Source organism: Nannospalax galili, unplaced genomic scaffold (genome assembly GCF_000622305.1).
Source record: "Nannospalax galili isolate Female #2095 unplaced genomic scaffold, S.galili_v1.0 scaffold529, whole genome shotgun sequence".
Taxonomy (NCBI): Eukaryota; Metazoa; Chordata; class Mammalia; order Rodentia; family Spalacidae; genus Nannospalax; species Nannospalax galili.
In genome coordinates this window covers 2,247,059-2,266,553 of record NW_008360309.1, presented here as the reverse complement: position 1 = coordinate 2,266,553, position 19,495 = coordinate 2,247,059, and the positions used below count along the sequence as shown (strand labels likewise).

At 49.4% G+C, this 19,495-nt stretch overlaps 1 protein-coding gene across 1 annotated transcript in view; it reads left to right on the top strand.

Moving 5' to 3' along the window:
- The window catches only part of Nwd1 (NACHT and WD repeat domain containing 1), a 96,846-nt gene that overhangs the window by 34,222 nt on the left and 43,129 nt on the right, over positions 1 to 19,495 (top strand). Inside the window, exons 6-9 of the mRNA XM_008824646.2 lie at positions 3,061 to 4,330; positions 15,703 to 15,906; positions 16,269 to 16,428; positions 18,714 to 18,831. Of these exons, the coding sequence (XP_008822868.1) occupies positions 3,061 to 4,330; positions 15,703 to 15,906; positions 16,269 to 16,428; positions 18,714 to 18,831 (1,752 nt within the window). The remainder of the gene's footprint in view (positions 1 to 3,060; positions 4,331 to 15,702; positions 15,907 to 16,268; positions 16,429 to 18,713; positions 18,832 to 19,495) is intronic.

Below are 19,495 nucleotides of genomic sequence, written 5' to 3'. Positions count from 1 at the left end.
GAGGCCCAAGTCAGATGAGGATCAGATGCTCTCAGCCTTTCTCCTAAGGTCTGGATCCCTCCAGGAAAGATTTTGGCCTCAGGAATTTGGGGGTTGGACTGGCTTGGGAACCAGGCCCAGGAAAGATGCTGGTTTTGGGCAGCTGGTGGCTGTGCCACCCAGAGATGCAAAGGGAGATTGGGGTGGGAAGAGGCCCCAAGGGCTCCTGGGGACTGCACTAAGGAGCTGGGTTGGTCTGAATGCAAAGGATCAGGAAGAGGAAAGGTCAGCCCCTGGCATCCAGGAAAGAGGCTGGCCAGTTGTGCAGACCCAGGGAGGCAGAGGGAGGTGAGGGTGGGGCCAGGCCCAGAGTGTTCCTGGGGACCTGAGGAGGAACTGAGTTGCTGTGGATGCAAAGGATCAGGAAGCAGTGGTGGTTCCCCAGGTGTCTGGGACGCCAAGACAAGGAATGGGACAGGACCCAGGTTAGGAGGAGAGAACGGCGGGGGAGATGGGAGGGTGAGTGAGGCTGGGGGAGTCACGGCACAGAGGGCACTTACCGGGGAAAGAGGAGCCTGTGGGTGGGAGAGGCTTGCGGGTCCTGCAGACCCAGGAAAGCAGAACCCAATAAATATATTTTTAGACAGGGTCTCCCTGTAGCCCTGGGTAGCCTCCATCACAGAGATCCACCTGCCTCCTGTGTGCTGGGATTAAGGGTGTGAGCCACCACACCCAGCAAAAAAAACAATTTTTTAAAGAGTCTTAAGGCAGCTACCACACACTCTGGGACAGGGGTCAGCAGGCCAGAGTCCAAGGGCCACATCTGGCCCATTGCTTGTGTTTATAAATAAAGTTTTATTGGCACATGCTCAGGTGCATTGGTTTGGTGTTGTCTGCACTCTTGCTGCCATGCCCAAATGCCTGTGACATAGACCTGTCTGGCCTGTTGATGTCTTCTTCTTAGAAAATGAGGTGTTGTTTTCTACCCAGCTGGAAAATAAGACTTTAAAACTGTAATCAGTAAAAACTCCCCATCCTGCCTCCCTGCCTTTGCAGGCCCCCTCTGGGAAGGAGTGGTTGGTTGTTCATTCACTAGTGTCTCTCCCCATGTGGTGAGCGGAGGCTGGCACAAACTCCCTGCTTGTAAATTGAGTGTCTGAGGGAGACATTCCACACAGTGAGGTGAAATTCACATAGCTGGGAGCCACATTTGTGAAGTGATCAATTAGGGGCATTTAACATTCACCATACTGTGCACTGGCCCCTTTGTTATGTTCCAGAACATCATTCTGTTACTGCAGTAGGAGGCCCTGTCTCGGTGGAGCAATAGCTCCCACTCCCCTCCCTCAAGCCCCTGATCTGCTGTCTCTGAATTGGCCTGTGTTGAACATTTTCCTCTCAATGGGGGTCAGACATTCTGTGATTTCTTTTATTTTACTTTTGTTTTCTTTTTCTTTTGAGGCAGGGTCCCTCTATGTAGCTCAGGCCGGCTCAGAACATTTTGTTTTTTTTGGTCTTTCTGAGACAGAGTTCCCTGTAGCCCCAACTGACCAGGAACTCACTGTGTAGACCAGGCTGGCCTTGAACTCACAGAGATCTGCCTGCCTCGGCCTCCCAAGTGCTGGGATTAAAGGAGTGTGCCACCACCACCCCTGGCTGGCTAAGAACTTTATACTGGTCCAGTGAGATGGTTCCACATGTGTACCATGATGCCCATACGCCCACAAATATACCCCATCACACACACAAAATAAATAAGTGTAAAAAAAATTTATGTCATGTTAATTAGTAGAAGTGATAAACATTACCATTGAATGCCGGGCGTGGTGGCACATGCCTTTAATCCCGCACTCAGGAGGCAGAGGCAGGTGGATCTCTGTGAGTTCAAGGCCAGCCTGGTCTACATAGTGAGTTCCAGGACAGCTGGGGCTACAGGGAGACCCTGTCTCAAAAAGACAAAAAAAAAAAAAATCCCCAAAACAAAAAACAAAAAAAACCCTGCCTCTGCCTACCAAGTGCTAGGATTAAAGGTATGCTCCACCATGCCATGCTTCAAAAGCTTTTAAAAAACTAGTATTGTCAGATGCATACAGATTAGAGATGCATGTGCCAACATCTCAGTGTTAGTAGTAAAAACAATGAATCTTTCTGCAAGGAACAATATATTCTAAAATGAAATGGAGATCTTTTTTAAAGGTTAAAATCTCATTCAATTTTATATCTTACAGGGCTTATACTGAGTTCAATATTGTATAACTGCATTAATTCAACAGCAAACCTAACAATTTTATAACCACTTTTGAAAGAGATGTATCTTTGCTCTAGAAACTGTTATTGAGTATGTTAAAGCTGTAATGAAATGCTTCTAAAAAAATATTTTTAAAAATATATAAGAAATTGCTTTGTAGCCAAGGCTGGCCTCACACTTGCAATTCACGTGCCTTAACCTCTCGAGTGCTGAGACTACAAGTATGCAGCCTGCCCAGCTACTCACTATGTGGCTGTGATGGTTTGAATGAAAATGTCCCCCATAGGCTCCAAGTATTTGGACATTTGGTCCCCAGTTGGTGGTGCTGTTTGGGGAGGTTTTAGAAGGTGTGGCTATCCTGGAGGAAGCACGTCACTGGGGGTGGGCTTAGAGAGTTCTTAAGCCTGGCCAGATCTCCAGTCGTTCTCTGCTTCTGTGCCTGCGTGATGATGTGAGAGCTTAGCTTCTGCTGCTCCTGCTCCAGCCACCTCCAGCCCCCATGCCTCCCTGCCATGACGGACTGTAATTCCCCTGGAACCATAAGTGCAAATAAACCCTTCCTTCTATAAATTGCTTGGGTCAGTGTTTCTATCACAGCAACAGAACAGTGACTAATACAGTGGCCTTTTGTGTTTGGCTTCTGTGTGTTATATGCATGGGAGCATTCAGATGTATGCATGTGGAAGCCCAAGTAAGACGTCAGGGGGCCTCCCCAGGTTGCTTTCTCATATGTCAAACTTGAGAGCCAGCGTCCCCCTGGGATATGTCTCCCCCCAGCATCCCTTGCAGGTACAGTGACCCCCAATGACCAGTCTTTTCCCTCTGTCCCGCAGTCATTGAATGGGAGATAGAGCATGGCCTACTGAGCTCAGCGCTTGGGGACCGGGGAGCCACTGTCTTCGTCCGAGAGATCCAGGACCTCAACAAACACATTTTGGGCGACTGTTCCCTGAAGATGGTGGACCAGCTAGCAGATGGCTGCCTGGACACCGACGCCCAGAGCCTTCTCAGCAGCCTCAAGGGACGTATCATGGATGTTCAGCCTGGAGCCCTCAAGTCATACCGCCTGCCATGGAGCCGTGACTTGATCAATCCCAAGAATAAGGCTCATGCACGCTACCTGAAGGAGTTGGGGGAGCAGTTTGTGGCCAGGACCAATCATCAGATCCTGGGGCAGCTCCGGGAGCTGGAGTCAACCAGGCAGGAGCTGGGATGGCTCTACCAGGACATACGTCACCACTTGTGGCAGAGCACAGAGGCCACCAGGACTTTCTGTGGCCACCAGGAGCTCCTGGCCCAGCTTGGGCAGCGTCTTAGGCAGGATGACTGCTGTGCCCACACTCCCTTGGTTGTCTTTGGCTCACCAGGCATTGGGAAGACCTCCCTTATGTGCAAGCTGGCCCAGCAGGTACCAGGGCTGCTTGGTCACAAGACTGTGACTGTCCTGAGGGTGTTGGGGACATCGACGATGAGCCTGGATGCCCGGAGCCTCCTCAGGAGCCTCTCCTTCCAGGTGTGCATGGCCTATGGACTGCCACTGCCCCCAGCCCAGGTCCTCGAGGCCCATGCTAGAGTGGTCCCCTTCTTCCACACCCTTCTCCATACCGTGTCCTGTAGGAACTTCGAGTCTCTGGTGCTGCTGCTGGACTCAGTGGATGATCTGCATCCCATCAGTCATTCTCGGAGGGTCCCCTGGCTGCCCCTCAAGTGTCCCCCTAGGGTGCACCTTATCCTGTCCATGTGCTCAGGGAAGCAGGTGTTAAACACCTTGCGACAGACCCTCAGGGACCCCAGTGCCTTCTGGGAGGTGAAGGCCCTCTCTCCCAGCCAAGGGCAGGAGCTCATCCAACTGCTGCTGGGCTCGGGCAGGAGGACATTGAGCTCAGGTCAGAGGGATGTCCTTTGGGCCAGCCTCCCGGAGTGTGGGCACCCAGGGCGGCTCAGGCTGGCCTTCGAGGAGGCCCAGAAGTGGGCCTCCTTCATCACACCTGTGCCCTTGGCTACCTCAGCTGAGGAAGCCACACATCAGCTCTGCATCCGCCTGGAGGACACCCATGGGCAGCTGCTGGTAGCCCATGTGCTGGGATACATTGCTTCTTCCCGGTAAGTCTCTGCCTCACTCCTCCGTCTCCTTTCTCCCCAATCAGTCCTCCTCCCCTTTCTCTTTCCTTTAAAAGAATTATTTTGATTGAGTTATTTTTATTTTATTTTATCTGTATGAATGTTTTGCCTGCATGCATGTAAGTGCACCCATGTGTGCAATGCCTGTGGAGGCCAGAAGAAAATGTTGAATCCCCTGGAACTGGAGTCACAGAGAGTATGTGGGTGCTGGGAACCAAACCCAAGTCCTCTACAAGAGCAGTCACCGTTCTTAACTGCTGAACCATTTCTCAGCCTCCCTCCCCCTTTTGGGGGGTGAGTGTGGTATAGGCAGGCACATGTGTGTGGTGTATGTGCACATCCATGCGTGAACAATGGATACAGAGACCAGAAAAAGGCATTGTTGTCCTGCTCTATCTACGTCCCGTTTCTGCCTTAGCCCCTTGAAACTGGGCCTCACTGAACCTGGAGCTAGGCCGGAGGCCACCTGTCTTCACAGTCACCAACTTTGTACAGAGATGCTGAGGATTGGAATGTGGGTCCTCCTGCTTCTGCTTTCTGTGCTGAGCCATCTCCCCAGCCCCTCTTGCTTTCCTTTCTGGGGCACTTGGATGGAACCCAGGGCCTGTGCATGTTAGGCAAGGGCTCCACCACTAAGCTGCCCTTTTCTGACTTACTTTGAAATGGGGTTCTTGCTGTGTAACTCAGGCTGACATCAATTCAAGAGCTTTCTCCTTCTGCCGTCCGAGTGCTGGGATTAAAAGTGTGCCTGCCATGTCCAGCTCTTAGAAATAATTCAGAATTTATGCTGGGCATGGTGGCATGCGCCTTTAATCACAGCCCTCTGGAGGCAGGTGCAGCTAGATCTCTGTGCGGTCCAGGCCACCCTGGTTCACATTTTGACTTCCAGGAGGGCTGTTACTAGGGAGACCCTGTCAAAAAAGAAAGAAAGAAAGAGAAAGAAAGAAAAAGAAAGAAAGAAAGAAATTGAAATTTATAAGTGATTTCAAGGATAGTGCAAAGAAGCTGAGTGTGGTGGTATACACCTTTAATCCCAGCACTTGAAAGGCAGAAGCTGGTGAATCTCTGTGAGATCGGTGCCAGTCGGGTCTACATACTATATCAAGTCCAGGCCATCTGGGGCTACAAGGAGACGCTGTCTCAAAAAACCAATAGTGCAAAGACCTCAACCTCAGCCCACCATTTTCTGCATGGGGGCTGAGTAGCATCCTGGCATTTGCTCACCAGGGCCTACTGGTATCCCCCACTGGATCACCTAGAATACCCTAATGTGTCCCCTGAGGCCAGAAGTGGTCTGAGTGGAGATCTGCTTTTCCATAGAACCGTCAGTTTCCCACTGAGTTCTCTCTGTGTTTCATCTCTCCGTCATCTGTCATTTCTCACCTATACTGTGAACCTTCTGTCTCTTCTATGTCCTCCTTACTGTCATCTCTATTCATGTGTTCATCTCTCTGTCGATCCATGAGTCCACAGACCTGTCCAAGTCTGGGGCTCCTCTCGGCCGTGAGCACATGGTGCATGTCTTCCTGAGCCATCTCAGCCATCACTGTCAGAGTTATTTCTTTTCCTCTTAGATATTTCACAAAGCAGGAAAGTCTGAACCCCAGATCACCACAGGACAGTTGTAAAGTTTAGTAAGTCAGCACAGGCACAATAATATTTTCTGCTCAGTTCATAATAAATGTGTGTAGAAGTAGGACTGTGGGCATGTCCTCAGGTACTACCCACTGTTTTTTCTGAATCACGGTCTCCCGTTACCTTGAGTTCACCAAGCAGGCCAGGCTGTGCCATAGTGCTCTACCTCCTCAGTGCTGGGGTCACAGGTGCACACCACCACTCCCCCCCTTTTTTTGTCTTTTTGAGTCAGAGTCTCCCTGTAGCCCAGATGGTCTGGACTTGCCAGGCTGGCTTCGATCTTACAGAGATCCACTGCCTCCATCTCTACCTCCAAAGTGCTGGTTTATGTGAGTGCTAGACTCAGGTCCCCATGCATGTGCCTGGCGTTTACTGACTGTAAATAACTAGCATTTGGGTTATGTATCCAGTCCAATAATAAGAGTGTGCCCACTGTCTCCACCTGGTCCCTCACAGCAGTCCTTCCTGTCCCACCCAGGAACCACATTAAGCGTGTGTGACTCAGTTGTCACTCTGAAAAATACCCAGCTACAACGTAAAGGAGACGACGTTTATTTTGGCTCACGGTTTCAGAACTTTTGGTTCGTCATGGAAAGAAGGAAAAGAGGGGTTCATGGTAGTGGAAGCACATGGCTGGGGGTTCCCCACAAGGGCAGATGGAAAGCAGAGACCCCAGGTAGCCATCAGAAGCAAGTACAGCGTTTCAAGGCCTGCCCCTAGCAACTTCTACCAGCCAGGCAGCAACCTCCCCAAACAACACCATCTGCTGGGGACCAGGCATTCAGACACATGAGTCTGTGGGGGACATTTCAGACTCAAACCATGACCATGGCCAGATCTTTTTGGTTTCTGTCATAGTCCATTTGTGTTGCTATGACAGAGTGCCACAGGCTGGGTCTCATTGATAAGAGAAATAGCCAGTCAGCTCTCTTTAGGTAAGGGTTCCACATCCACAGATTCAACCAACTGCTGGTTCAAAATATTCAGAAAGTACTGAGGCTCATTTGGTAGACTGCTTGTAGTTCAGTATGTAGAGTGCTTGGGGCTCAGTTGGTCGGGTGCTTGTGGCTCAGTTGGTGGAGCACTTCCCTAGCATGCACAAAGCCCTGGGTTCCATCCCCAGCACCATATAAACTGGGTACGGTGGAGCACACCTGCCATCCCAGGAGATGGGTGTACAAGGACTGAGAGTTCAGTGTTATGTTCAGACACATAGTGAACTTGAGGCCAGCCTTGGCTACATGAGACCCTGGCTCATAAACAGGGGTTGGAGAGTGGCTCCACGGTTAAGAGCACTGACTGCTCTTGCAGAGGACCTGGGATCAATTCCCAGCACCCACATGGCGGCTATGAACCGTCCTTAACTCCAGTTCCAGGGGAATCTGAAGCCCTCTTCTGACCTCCGTGGCATTGCATGACACGGGTGCACTCACATACATGCAGGCAATACACTCACACATAAAAAATAAAAATAATAAAATATATTAAAAAATACTGCCTCCTCAAAAAGACCAAAATATATATGTTTATATATATATTAAAAAACAAATAAACAAACAAACAAAAAAACAAAACCCAAACCAGGAAATACTAAAAATAATGTCGCCGGACGTGGTAGTGCAGGCTTTTAGTCCCAGTACTCAGGAGGCAGAGGCAGGTGGATCTCTGTGAGTTCAAAGCCAGCCTGGTCTACATAGTGAGTTCTAGGCCAGCTGGGGTTACAGGGAGACCCTGTCTCAAAAAGACAAAAAAAAAAAGTTGCACCTGTATTGAGTATGTGCAAACCTTGTTTTACTCTAAGCAGTGTGGTCTAATAACTATGTATGCCAAGTGCACTCTGTTGGGTTCTCTGTCAATAGGAGAGGACATATAGTCTGCAGGTGTGCCAGGTTCCATGCAAGTACCATGCTACTGCATAGAAGGTCTCCCGAATCTGGTTCTTAGTGTCTTTGGGGTCCTGGAACAGACATTCCTGCAGCACTGGGGGAACTGGGTTCACTGTCATCAAGGCCAGGAGCCAAGGTCAGGGTTTGGCATCAACTCCTTGTGGCCTGGGACCCTTCCTAGTGTCTAGCTGACTCACTTCTAGACACCTTTCATATGGTGGAGAAAGAGCACACTTGGGGGTCCTGTGTGTGATTGATTCTTATGTGTGTGTGCATGCATGTATTCTCATGTCTTATGTGTACATGCATGTGTGTGTGTATGTCTGTGTGTGTCTCTGTGCATGTGTCTGTCTGTGTACATGTGTATTTTTGTGTTTGTATATGTCTCTGTGTGTGTCTATGTGTGTATATGCATCTGTGTGTGTATCTTGTGTCTGTGTGTCTCTGTGTGTGTGTGTTTGTGTGTGACTGTAAGTCTCTGGATGTTTCTGTGTCTCTGTGTGTGTATGTGTATATGCCCGTGTGTGTATCTGTGTCTCTGTATATGGTATGTATGTGTGTGGTGTGCAGGCACACTCACCTGTGCATGTGGAGGCTGGAAGTTGACTTTAGGCATCTTCCTGCAGGGTCACACTGAACCCAGAGCTCACAGTTTCCACTAGACTGGGAGCCAGTGAGCCCCAGGGATCCTCCTGCCTCTTCCTGCACTGTGCTGGGGTACAGGTGTGCACTGCCACACCCAGCTTTACATGGCTACTGGAGATTTGAATTGGGTCTTTGTGCTTGCACAGCAGGCATTTTACCCACCTAGTCATCCCCATAGCCCTGGAAGTTGGGATTTTAGCATGAGCTTGTGGAGGCATTCAGTCCATGGAAGCTTGTGTTCCAAACACTCTGCTGTCCTTGTCCACATGAAGAGCTCCGCAGGGTACTCTGCAGCCTGACTACTGGATCCCTGGCAAGGTGCCTGTCCAGGGCTACATGTCCATCTGGACTCTATAGCGTCCTGTCTGGGTTGATGACAATACCTCCTGCTCAGGGTGAAACCTGGGTGATGCTTGGTCTTCCTTGGTCATTTTTTAAACTTTATTTATGTATCTAGTATGTGTGCACGTACTTGGACACTCGTGTGGAAGTCAGGAAACAGCTTTCAGGGGTTGGTTCTCGGCTTCCACCGTATTGAGACAGGGTCTCTCTTGTTTCTGCCATGCTGCCTACCCCAGGCTAGCCCTCCTTGAGCCTCTGGCTGATTCTCCCGCTTTCCTCTCCCATCTCACTCTAAAATGCTGGGATTACAGATTACCACATCAGGCTTTTTACATGGTGCTCTGAGGATGGAACTCAGATTGTCAGGCTTATGTAGCAAGCTCCTTCAGCCCCTGAGCCTTCCAGTCCATCTTGGTCATATCTTCCTTCTCTGCTAGGGAGGGAACACTGGTCTGCCATACTCGGCAGGTGGAATGGAAACCGGCAACTCTCCTTAGTAACAAAGCAGCCAAATCTGAAACTAGATTTCAGAACAAGAAAAATCTTGTTTTTGGGGGGTTTGTTTTTGTTTTTGTTTTTCCAGACAGTATCTTGTATGTGGCCCTGGCAGGCCTGGAACTCATTATATAGACCGGGTTGGCATTGAATTCATGGCAATCCCCCAGTCTCTGCATCCTCAGTGCTGGAATTATAGGCATGAGCCACCAAGCTCAGTAGAGAAATCTTTTAAAAGCAGATTTCTAGTGCCTTGATTGCAAAGACACATCTAAGTGAAATTTCAGCCTTGAGCACTGGGACCAGCCAAAAGGAGAATTCCATTCCAGTGTCAATGGGAGCCCTACCCTCAGACACATGGCCAGGAGACCAGTAACTGCTGTGGAGTGGGTGTGGCAAGAATGAGGCCGTGGGGCTCAGAGGGGACACACTTTTTGGTATAATAAGACTCAGGCTACAGAGATGGCTCAGAGGTTAAGAGCGCCTGCTTTTGCAGAGGACCTGAGTTCAGTTCCCAGCACCCTTATCGCACAGCTTACTACTGCTTGTGACTCCAACTCCAGGGGATCAAATGCCCTCTTCTGGCCTCCGAGGGCACCTGCACACACACGTGCCTACACGCATACAGACACATACACATAAGTAATGCAAATAAAAAATAAATCTTAAAAAGAAAGACTAAGGACTGGAGAGATGACTCAGTAGTTAAGAACACTGGCTGCTCTTGCAAAGGACCCGGGTTCGAGTCCCAGAACCTACATGGCAGTTAACAACTGTTCGTAACTCTGGTTCCAGGGGATCCAAGGCCCTCCTCTGACCTCCTCAGGCACTGCACAACACAGGTGGACAAACATGCATGCAGGGAATACACTCATATACATAAAATAAAAATAATAATTAAAAATTTTTTTTATAAAAAGACTACGTTGGGTGTGGTGGCACATGCCTGTAGTCCCAGCACTCAGGAGGCAGAGACAGGCGGATCTCTGTGAGTTCAAGGCCAGCCTGGTCTACACAGTGAGGTCCAGGACAGCTGGGGCTACAGAGAAAGACTGTCTCAAAAAGACAAAAAAAAAAAAAAAAAAAAAGAAGAAAGAAAGAAAGAAAGACTAATTGGGGCTGAGTGTGGTGGTGCACACCTGTCATCCCTGTGCTCAGGAGGCTGAAGCAGAAAGACAGTGCGGGATCAGGCTTGCCTTGGCCACATAGTCAGACGCTGTCTAAGAAAATTTTTTTGAGGCCAGGAATGATTGTGCACACCTTTGATCCCAGCACCTAGGCAGCAGAAGCAGGGTAATCTCTGGACCCAGGTTCAGTTCCCAGCACCCACAAGGTGGCTAACAACCATTCATAACTCCAGTTCCAGGAGAGCTGATGCCCTCTTCTGACCTCCAAGGACATTCCATGACACAGGTGCACTCACATACATGCAGGCGATACACTCCTACACATAAAATAAAAATAAATATTAAAAAAACAAAAATGGAAGGGAGGAAAGGAGGGAGTAGGAATGGAGGAGGGAGGGATGGAGGAAGAAGGGATGGAGGAGGGAGGGATGGAGGAGGGAGGGATGGAGGAAGAAGGGATGGAGGAAGGAGGGATGGAGGAGGGAGGGATGGAGGAAGAAGGGATGGAGGAAGGAGGGATGGAGGAGGGAGGGATGGAGGAAGAAGGGATGGAGGAAGGAGGAATGGAGGAGGGAGGGATGGAGGAAGAAGGGATGGAGGAAGGAGGAATGGAGGAGGGAGGGATGGCAGAGGGAGGGATGCAGGAGGGAGGGATGCAGGAAGGAGGGATGGAGGAGGGAGGGATGGAGGAGGGAGGGATAGAGGAGGGAGGGATGGAGGAGGGAGGGATGGAGGAGGGAGGCTATTCAAAGAGTCTTTGGTGGGATGACAGTCTCAGGCTTGTCACTGTAAGAAGCCAAGATAACAGCCAGCACTCAGAACTGTGGGGTGTGGACAAGGCCGAAATACTGAGCAGCAGAGCCGGGGCACCATCGGAAGCAGCATCTGCCTGGGTCTCTCCCCAGCTGGGCCTCCTGGAGGGCAGTTGGAGACACAGAAGAAGCAGTTGGAAACACTGGACCACCAGCTGGCTGCCTGGCTTACCTTTATCTTTCTCACCTCGGCCTCCTCCTCGTCCTCCTCGTCCTCCTGCTCGCCTTCCCTCCCTGCCCCAGTCTCTCCCTTCCTCTTTCTCTGTAGTATGAGGGACTGAACCCATGCACTCACACACACCAGGAAAGCCCTTTACCACCGAGCTACATCCCCAGCTCTCTGTTGATTGATTGATTGATTGATAAGGTTTCACTAAATTGCTCAGGGTAGTCTTGAACCCACTCTGTAGCCCAGGTTGACCTTGAATGTGTGACTCTCCTGTCTCCACAGAGCAGTTGGGATGATAAGCATGCTCCACATCTGGAGCTGGGATGGGTTTTCATTTCCAGTCTGTGCTCTTAGAGATCCTTATTCCCAGAAGTTCAAGATGGCGGTGATCAGCCCAGCTGGGGTGGTGTGTGTGTGTGTGTGTGTGTGTGTGTGTGTGTGTGTGTTTGTATTTTGTGTGTGTAGGAAGTTAACCAATTCACCAACATGAAGAAACAAGGGCTTGGAGATTGAGGAGACAGTTCTGTGGGTAAGGTGCTGACTCAAGCATGGGGACCGGAACCCTCCACATGCCAGGTGGGCTTGGTGGCAGCCTGTCATTCCAGCCTCAAAAGGCAGACACGGGGTAGCCCCAGAGCAAGCTGGCTAGCCAGACTAGCCAGATCAGCGAGCTCTGGATTGGACTGAGAGACCCATGTGCATACCCCACACACACATATGTGTACACAATCACCTACACATGCAAACATACATACACATACATGGAAAAACAAAAAGCAAAGAAATAAGAAATGAGTCTGCTGGACATGACAGTGCACATCTGTCATCCCAAAACTCAAGAGGTTGAGGCAGGATGTTAGTGAGGTCCAAGGCCAGCCTGGGCTACAGAGTAAGACTGTTGCAAAATCAGTAAACAAACAAAAAGAAATAAGGGCTTAATTGCAGTGTGAAATCAGGAAGCACAGCCCTCTGGCTGCTTCTGGAGATGGGGCCTAGATTCAAGGCTCTAACACACACTCCTCAACAAGCTTGGACTCTGTACAGTGTCACCCTGTGGGGTGCTCTCCAGTAGACAGTGGCATCAGTCTACATGGGAAGTCTATGTGGAGGAAGCCAAGTTGTTATGGAAACCAGAAAGTACTGGGCATCAGCTTCTCAACCCCCCCCACCCTGCCTCTGAGTTCTCTTTGAACACAGGCTTCTCTAGTCTTCCCACCCAACCCTGAAGCTTCATAGTACCATCAATTCATTTATCAGGAGCCGGGTACCATCCTACCGGCTCGTTGTCTGACTCCCAATGCCCAAATCCAAGGAGGCAGAAACTAATCGGCTCTCCATGCAGCGGAGACTCACCCTCCTGCGGCCCCCTTGGAGGTGGTACGTGAAGGTGACACCTGGAGAAGATCAGAGTTGTCGCATGTCCCTGCAAATATACGTTGTCTACACAAGGCAGTGATGTGTGGCAGGGTAGTGCAGAGATACATTTACAGTGCAGGGCTCCTGGGGCTGGAGATGGCTCGGTGGTTAAAAACTCGTACTGCTCTTGCAGAGAACCCAAGTTTGTCTCCCAGAACCCATGTTGGGCAGCTCACAACCACTTGTAACTCCAGCTCCAGGAGATCCAACACCGTCTTCTGGCCTCCTTGAGCCAAAACACACACACACACATACACATGCACGCAAACACACACACATGCACACTTACACACACACATTTAAAAAGAAAATAAGTGTTTTTTGTTTTTTAAATTTTTATTTATTTTTTATTTTTATTTTTATTTTTTGGTCTTTTTTGAGACAGGGTCTCCCTGTAGCCCCAGCTGTCCTGGAACTCACTATGTAGACCAGGCTGGCCTTGAACTCACAGAGAACCACCTGCCTCTGCCTTCCGAGTGCTGGGATTAAAGGCATGCGCCACCATGCCCGGCTCTATTATTTTTATTTTATATGTATGCATGTATTCCCTGTGTGTAGGTAAGTGCACCTGTATCATGCAGTGCCCACAGAGGTCAGAAGAGGCTGTCGGATCCCCTAGAACTGGAGTTACAGACAGTTGTTAGCTGCCATATGGGTGCTGGGATTTGAACTCGGATCTTCTGCAAGAACAGTCAGTGTTCTTAACTGCTGAGCCATCTCTCTAGCCCTGAAAATAAATGTTTATTTTTGTTTCGAGTCATGATCTTAGTATACAGCCCTGGCTGGCCTGGAACTCACTTGCAACCGGCTGGCCTCCCACTCACAGATCCACCTGCCTCTGTCTCTGCAGTGACCAGGCTCCTGCTCAGCAGTGTAGTGTGCAGAGGGCAGCTCACCCAGAGAACTCTGTGTGCATGTACACAGTATATAGTACTCTACAGTATACAGCCATTTGGTTACTCATTGTATAATGATATGGCATATATTAGTCTAGCAGTAATACTGTCACGTAGCACAATATTCAACTAATGAACAATGTGTTGTGATTAATATGGCATAATATATTCACATAATTGACATACAATATTGGTAGCATAGCAACAATATATTACAACCAACATACTATATCACTAATATGTATAGCATATATTGATAATATAGTAATAATAATTAATCTAACTATTCATATATTAATACAATGTAATAAATTTTTAAAAAATTTGGTCTTTTTGAGACAGGGTCTCCCTGTAGCCCCAGGTGACCTGGAACTCACTATGTAGACCAGGCTGGCCTTGAGCTCACAGAGATCTATCTGCCTCTGCCTCCCAAGTGCTGAGATTAAAGGTGTACACCACCACACCCAGCAATAAATTTTAATATTTTTGAGGTAAGATCTGACTATGTAGCCCTGGCTGACTGGAATTTGATGTGTAGGCCAGGCTGACTTCAAAATCATGGAGATCTACCTGCTGCTACTTCCTGAATGTTGGGATTAAAGGTATGTGCCACAATGCCCAGCCAATAAATTTAATTTTTTAAATTATAATTTATTTGTGTGTGGAAACACATCCCACAGAGGGGGAGTTGCCCTTCACACATCTCCACAGTGTGGAGGTTGGAGGGCAACTTTCAGAAGTTGGATCTCTCTTTCTACCATGTAGGTTCCAGTAATTAAATTCAGGTCATTAGTCTTGGTAGCAAATGCTTTTACCTGCTGAGCCACAGCACCAGCCCAATAGAATGCATTTTAGAATCCATGCCTGCCATGGACTTCATACACCACATGAAGGATACAATGCATGCATATATGCTATGCATACTAAGTTCATATGTCCCAGCTTATCATCTCTGGTCTTTTTTAATTGTATTTAAAACATTTTAAAATTCTATTTATTATTTCTATTTTATGTGTATGCATGCATTGCCTACATGTAGGTAAGTGCACCGTGTCATGCAATGCTCACAGCGGTCAGAAGAAGCTGTCAGATTCCCTGGAACTGGAGTTACAGACAGTTGTTAGCTGCCATGTGGGTGCTGGGATTTGAACCCGGGTCTTCTGAAAGAACAACCAGTGTTCTTAACCACTGAGCCATCTCTCCAGCCCCCCTATTTTAAATTATTTTGACATATTTTTATTATTTTAAATATGTGTATATGCGGGGAGGGTATGTGCAATTGTGTGTAGGCGCACTTGGAGGCTAGAGGTGTCAGATCCTCTGGAGCTAGCGTTCCAGAAGGTTGTGAGCTGCCTGACATGAGTGCTGGGAACTGAACTTGGGTCCTCAGTAAGAGCAGCAAGCACTATTAACCACTGAGCCATCTCTCCAGCCTCCATTTTTATTTTTAATTACTTTTATTTGTGTGTCTGTGTGTCTGTGCACGGTTGTGAGCCACCAGACATGGTGCTGGGATGCAAATGTGGCTTCTCTGGAGGACCAGGAAATTATCTTAACTGCAGAGCCGTCTCTTCAGCCCTTTCTGAAAAATTTGAGACTGAACCTCATGTAGCCCAGGTTGACCTGGAACTCACTATATAGCTGAGGATGACCTCCATCTCTGGGTTGCTGGAATGACAGGTGTGAGCCACCACGCCCAGCTGAGACCCCTGTGAGCTTGGTGAGTGGATGGTCCAGCATTCTGCAGATGTGTAAATAGCAGAACCGTCACAGTGGTCCTGCTTGGTGGACGGGCAGTAACCAGGCCCTGGTACCCTTGGGATGCTATCTAAACACCGATCCTGAGTTCCCTGCTGAAAGATGTCTGCTCAAGGTTCCCCTCACGCATCTTCCCCATACAGAGGTCAGTGTGTTGTGCCCTCTCTCCCCAGGCATGGTCTCTCAGAGGCGGAGCTGAAAGATGTGTTGTCCTTGGATGATGAGGTCCTGCAGGCTGTGTACCAGGACTGGACTCCCCCCAGCAAGGAGGTACTGCGATTCCCGCCCCTACTGTGGGTGCGTCTCCGACGGGACCTGGAACACTGTCTGACACGGAGGCCGGTGGATGGATGCATGCTGCTGGCCATCGCACATAGGTAGGTCCTGGGCAGGGACAGAGGCTGCCTGGGACCCCGAGAACAAAAGCTTGCTAGCCAAATCATTGGTTCCTTGTTCCGAACTCATTCAGTCAAGGTGGCACAAACCAGGTCCCAACAAAAAACCTTCCAGAGCCAACTTGTCTGTTTTTCTGTTTGTGTGTTAGGTAAGTGTCCTACCTCTGAGCCATACCCCAAGCCCCTCACTGGGGGATCCTAGGCGGCACTCTACCTCTAAGCCACGCCCTCAGTCCCTCAATGGGAGATTCTAGGCAGGGGCTCTACCCTTGAACCATGCACCGGGACTCTATTGCTGAGCTTGCTTGGCTCTCTGGGCCATCAGCTATGTCCTTTCTTGGCAGACAGCTAGTGGAGGTGGTCCAAGTGCGCTACCTTTCTGGGCCCGAGAAAGCCAAAAGGCACAGTGTGCTGGCCAACTTCTTCTCTGGAGCCTGGAGCCAAGGCACCAAGAAACTCATCACCTTGCCACTGGTGGGGAAGCCTCTGAACTTGGACCGAAAGGTGAGCTGGCCCCACTAGGTTGTCTTTGCCCCTCTCTCTTACCCAGAACACCTTCTGGATCCACTTCAGTTCCCTTCGCCTGATGAGGAGATGCCCCCTCAGCCCCTGAACATATTTGTGGGTTCAGGCATCACTGTACATGGGGAACACATGCCTCCCAACTTTCCAAAGAGGAAACCCATAATTCGCATACTAATGAGATGCACAAGCTTTTTAACATAAAAATTGCATTTTGGCTGAATATTTGATGCTGAGGATCTGATGTTTTGCTTTGGTACCCATCGATGGTGAGAGATCTGCTTCCCATAGACAGAGTGTAAAATGGCAGTAGACACTGTTAGAAATTCTGTCCTAATCCCAAGACAAAATTCTTGAAATAGTTTTCCTTTTTATGACAAATCAGTGACTTGAACAGCAATTTTTATTGTTTCTCCAAGATATTACTTTATTTTTGATTATGTATATTTTTGTGTGTGTGTGCGTCTGTGTGTCTGTTTGTGTCTGTATCTGTGTCTGTGGTTATGTGCAAGTGAGTGCAGTGCCCACAGAAGCCAGAAGAGTACACTGGGTACCCTGGAACTGGAGTTACAGACAGTTGCTAGCTGCCGTGTGGGTGCTGGGAACCTAACCTAGTCCTCTGCAGGAGTAGCCAGTGCTCTTAACCACTGAACCACCTCTCAAGCCCCCAAAAAATCTCATTTTTAAAAAGCTGGGCACAATGGCAATTGACTGTAATCCCAACGCTGAGATGGCAGAGACCAGGGATCCCTGGGGCTCACTGGCCAAACAATCTAGCATAATTGGTGAGCTCCAGGTTCAGCAAGAGATCTTGTCTCAAAAACTAAACTGGGGAGGGGCTGGAGAGATGGCTCAGTGGTGAAGAGCACTGATTGCTCTTGCAGAGGACCCAGGTTCAGTTCCCAGGACCAGATGTCTGGTAACAACTGTCTGTGACTCCAGTTCCAGGGAATCTGACCTCCTCTTCTGACCTCCACAGCATTGCACAACACAGGTGCACTTACACACATACAGGCAATACATCATACACATAAAATAAAAATAACAAATCAAAATTTTAAAAAAACTTAGCTGGAGAGCAGTTGAGGAAGGCACCTAATGTCAACCTCACGTGCACGCACGGTGCGTGTTTTCACTGAGGAATACATAGAAGAAATCAAAGGGAAGACCCACTCCTGCCAGCCTTGCTCACCATCCCTCCCTGTCCTCATGTGCCTGCCAGCGCCAAGCTGTGCCCTCCATAGCTTGAATATTGCATGTGTGTTCCTGACTAAGCCCAGCTGAATGCCTCCACTTCTGTCAGGCTTCCAGGGCCTCCCTACTTCTCCCCAGCCCCAGCCCCTTCAAAACCTCCCGCTTCACTGTCTTCATAAGGAACATTTCCGAGAATACAGTTTGGTAACACCTCCCATAGTTCCCATAGCTCCATCTCCAGACTGGCCTTGCTGGCTTGATATCTAGTGCTCTCTGGATCCGCTCCCTGCCTCCAGCTCCTGACTCTCCTCCTGCTTTACTGTCCAGGCCTCTGCTCTCGCTGCTCTTTGCACTGCTCTTTCACACTTCCTGTGCTTTCCCTGTGTTATTGGGGTCTTGCTTTTTAAAAAATTTTAAAAATATTTTATTATTTTTATTTTATGTGTATGAGTGTATTGCCTGCATGTAGGTAAGTGCACCCATGTCGTACAATGCCCACGGAGGACAGAAGAAGCCATGGATCCCCTGGGACTGGAGTTACAGACAGTTGTTAGCTGCCATGTGGGTGCTGGGATTCGAACCTGGGTCTTCTGTGAGAACAACCAGTGTTCTTAACTGCTGAGCCATCTCTCCAGCCCCCTGGGGTCTTGCTTTCTATGGTTTCGTTGTTGTGTACTTTTGTTTTTCTGTTTTGGAGATGCAGCCTTACCATGTTGTCCAAATTGACCTAGAGCTCCCAAGGTGACTCTCCTGCTTCTAACTCCTGAGTGGCGGGGACCACTCCCCATGGTCCCTAGCAATGCCATTGTTCCATGGATTTTGCCAGGCAGACTTCTGCTCAGCTCCAATGCCCTACCACCAGCAGAACTCCCATATCCCCCACCACACACCTCCATCCTTGAACTGGTCAAGCCCCAGGTCCCTCCTTCTGACCCAGCCTGACTGTGGGGAGCTGTAGGGTATCTGTCTACCACTGTGTCCCTTTCCCATCCAGCACCATCTGGTGCAGACCTGGTTACATGTTGTGGGGCAAAGGAAAGCACTTATGTTGACGCCCTTCCCACCCCTGCCAGGTGGCCCCGCAGCCGCTGTGGTTCTCAGACACGGTCGCCAACCTGAGGAAGCTGAAGGAGCTGCCTTACCACCTGCTGCATGCGGGCCGCACGGAAGAGCTGAAGCAGGAGGTGCTGGGTAAGCGCCACCATGAAAGGGTTCGTGAGGATTACTGTCTTAGTTTGTTCTCTATTGCTGTGACAAAACACTCTGACCAGTACCAACTTGGGGAAGAAAGGGTTTATTTGTCTTACAACTCCCAGGTCACAGTTCATCAGGGAGCCCAAGGTAGGAACTCAGGGCAGGAACCTGGAGGCAGGAGCTGGAGCACAGGCCATGGAGGAACGCTGCTTACAGGCTTGCTCCCCTGGCCCCTACTCAGCCTGCTTTCTTATGCAACACAGGCCCACCTGCCCAAGGGTGGCACCACCCACAGTGGGCTGGGCCTCCCACATCACTCATCAAGAAGATGCCCTTCAGACATGGCCACAGGTCAGTCCAATAGAGGCAATTTCCCGATTGAGGCTCCCTCAACCCAGGTGTGTCAAGTTGACACTAAAGCTATCCAGCACAGTCCCAAAGGCCCCGCTGCTCCTGACTGTGGAGCCTGGAAGGAGCAAAGGACCAGTTCAGAAATGCTTCCTCCTCCTGGGGTAGAGGCTGTCCGAAGGGTGGTTCTGTACCCCAGGACACTTGACAGTGTTTGTGGGTATTTTTGGTTGTCAGGATGAGGAGAGAAATCTACTGAGTAGATGCTTCTCATCACTACAGGGCACAGGATGCCCCACTACATCCATATGTC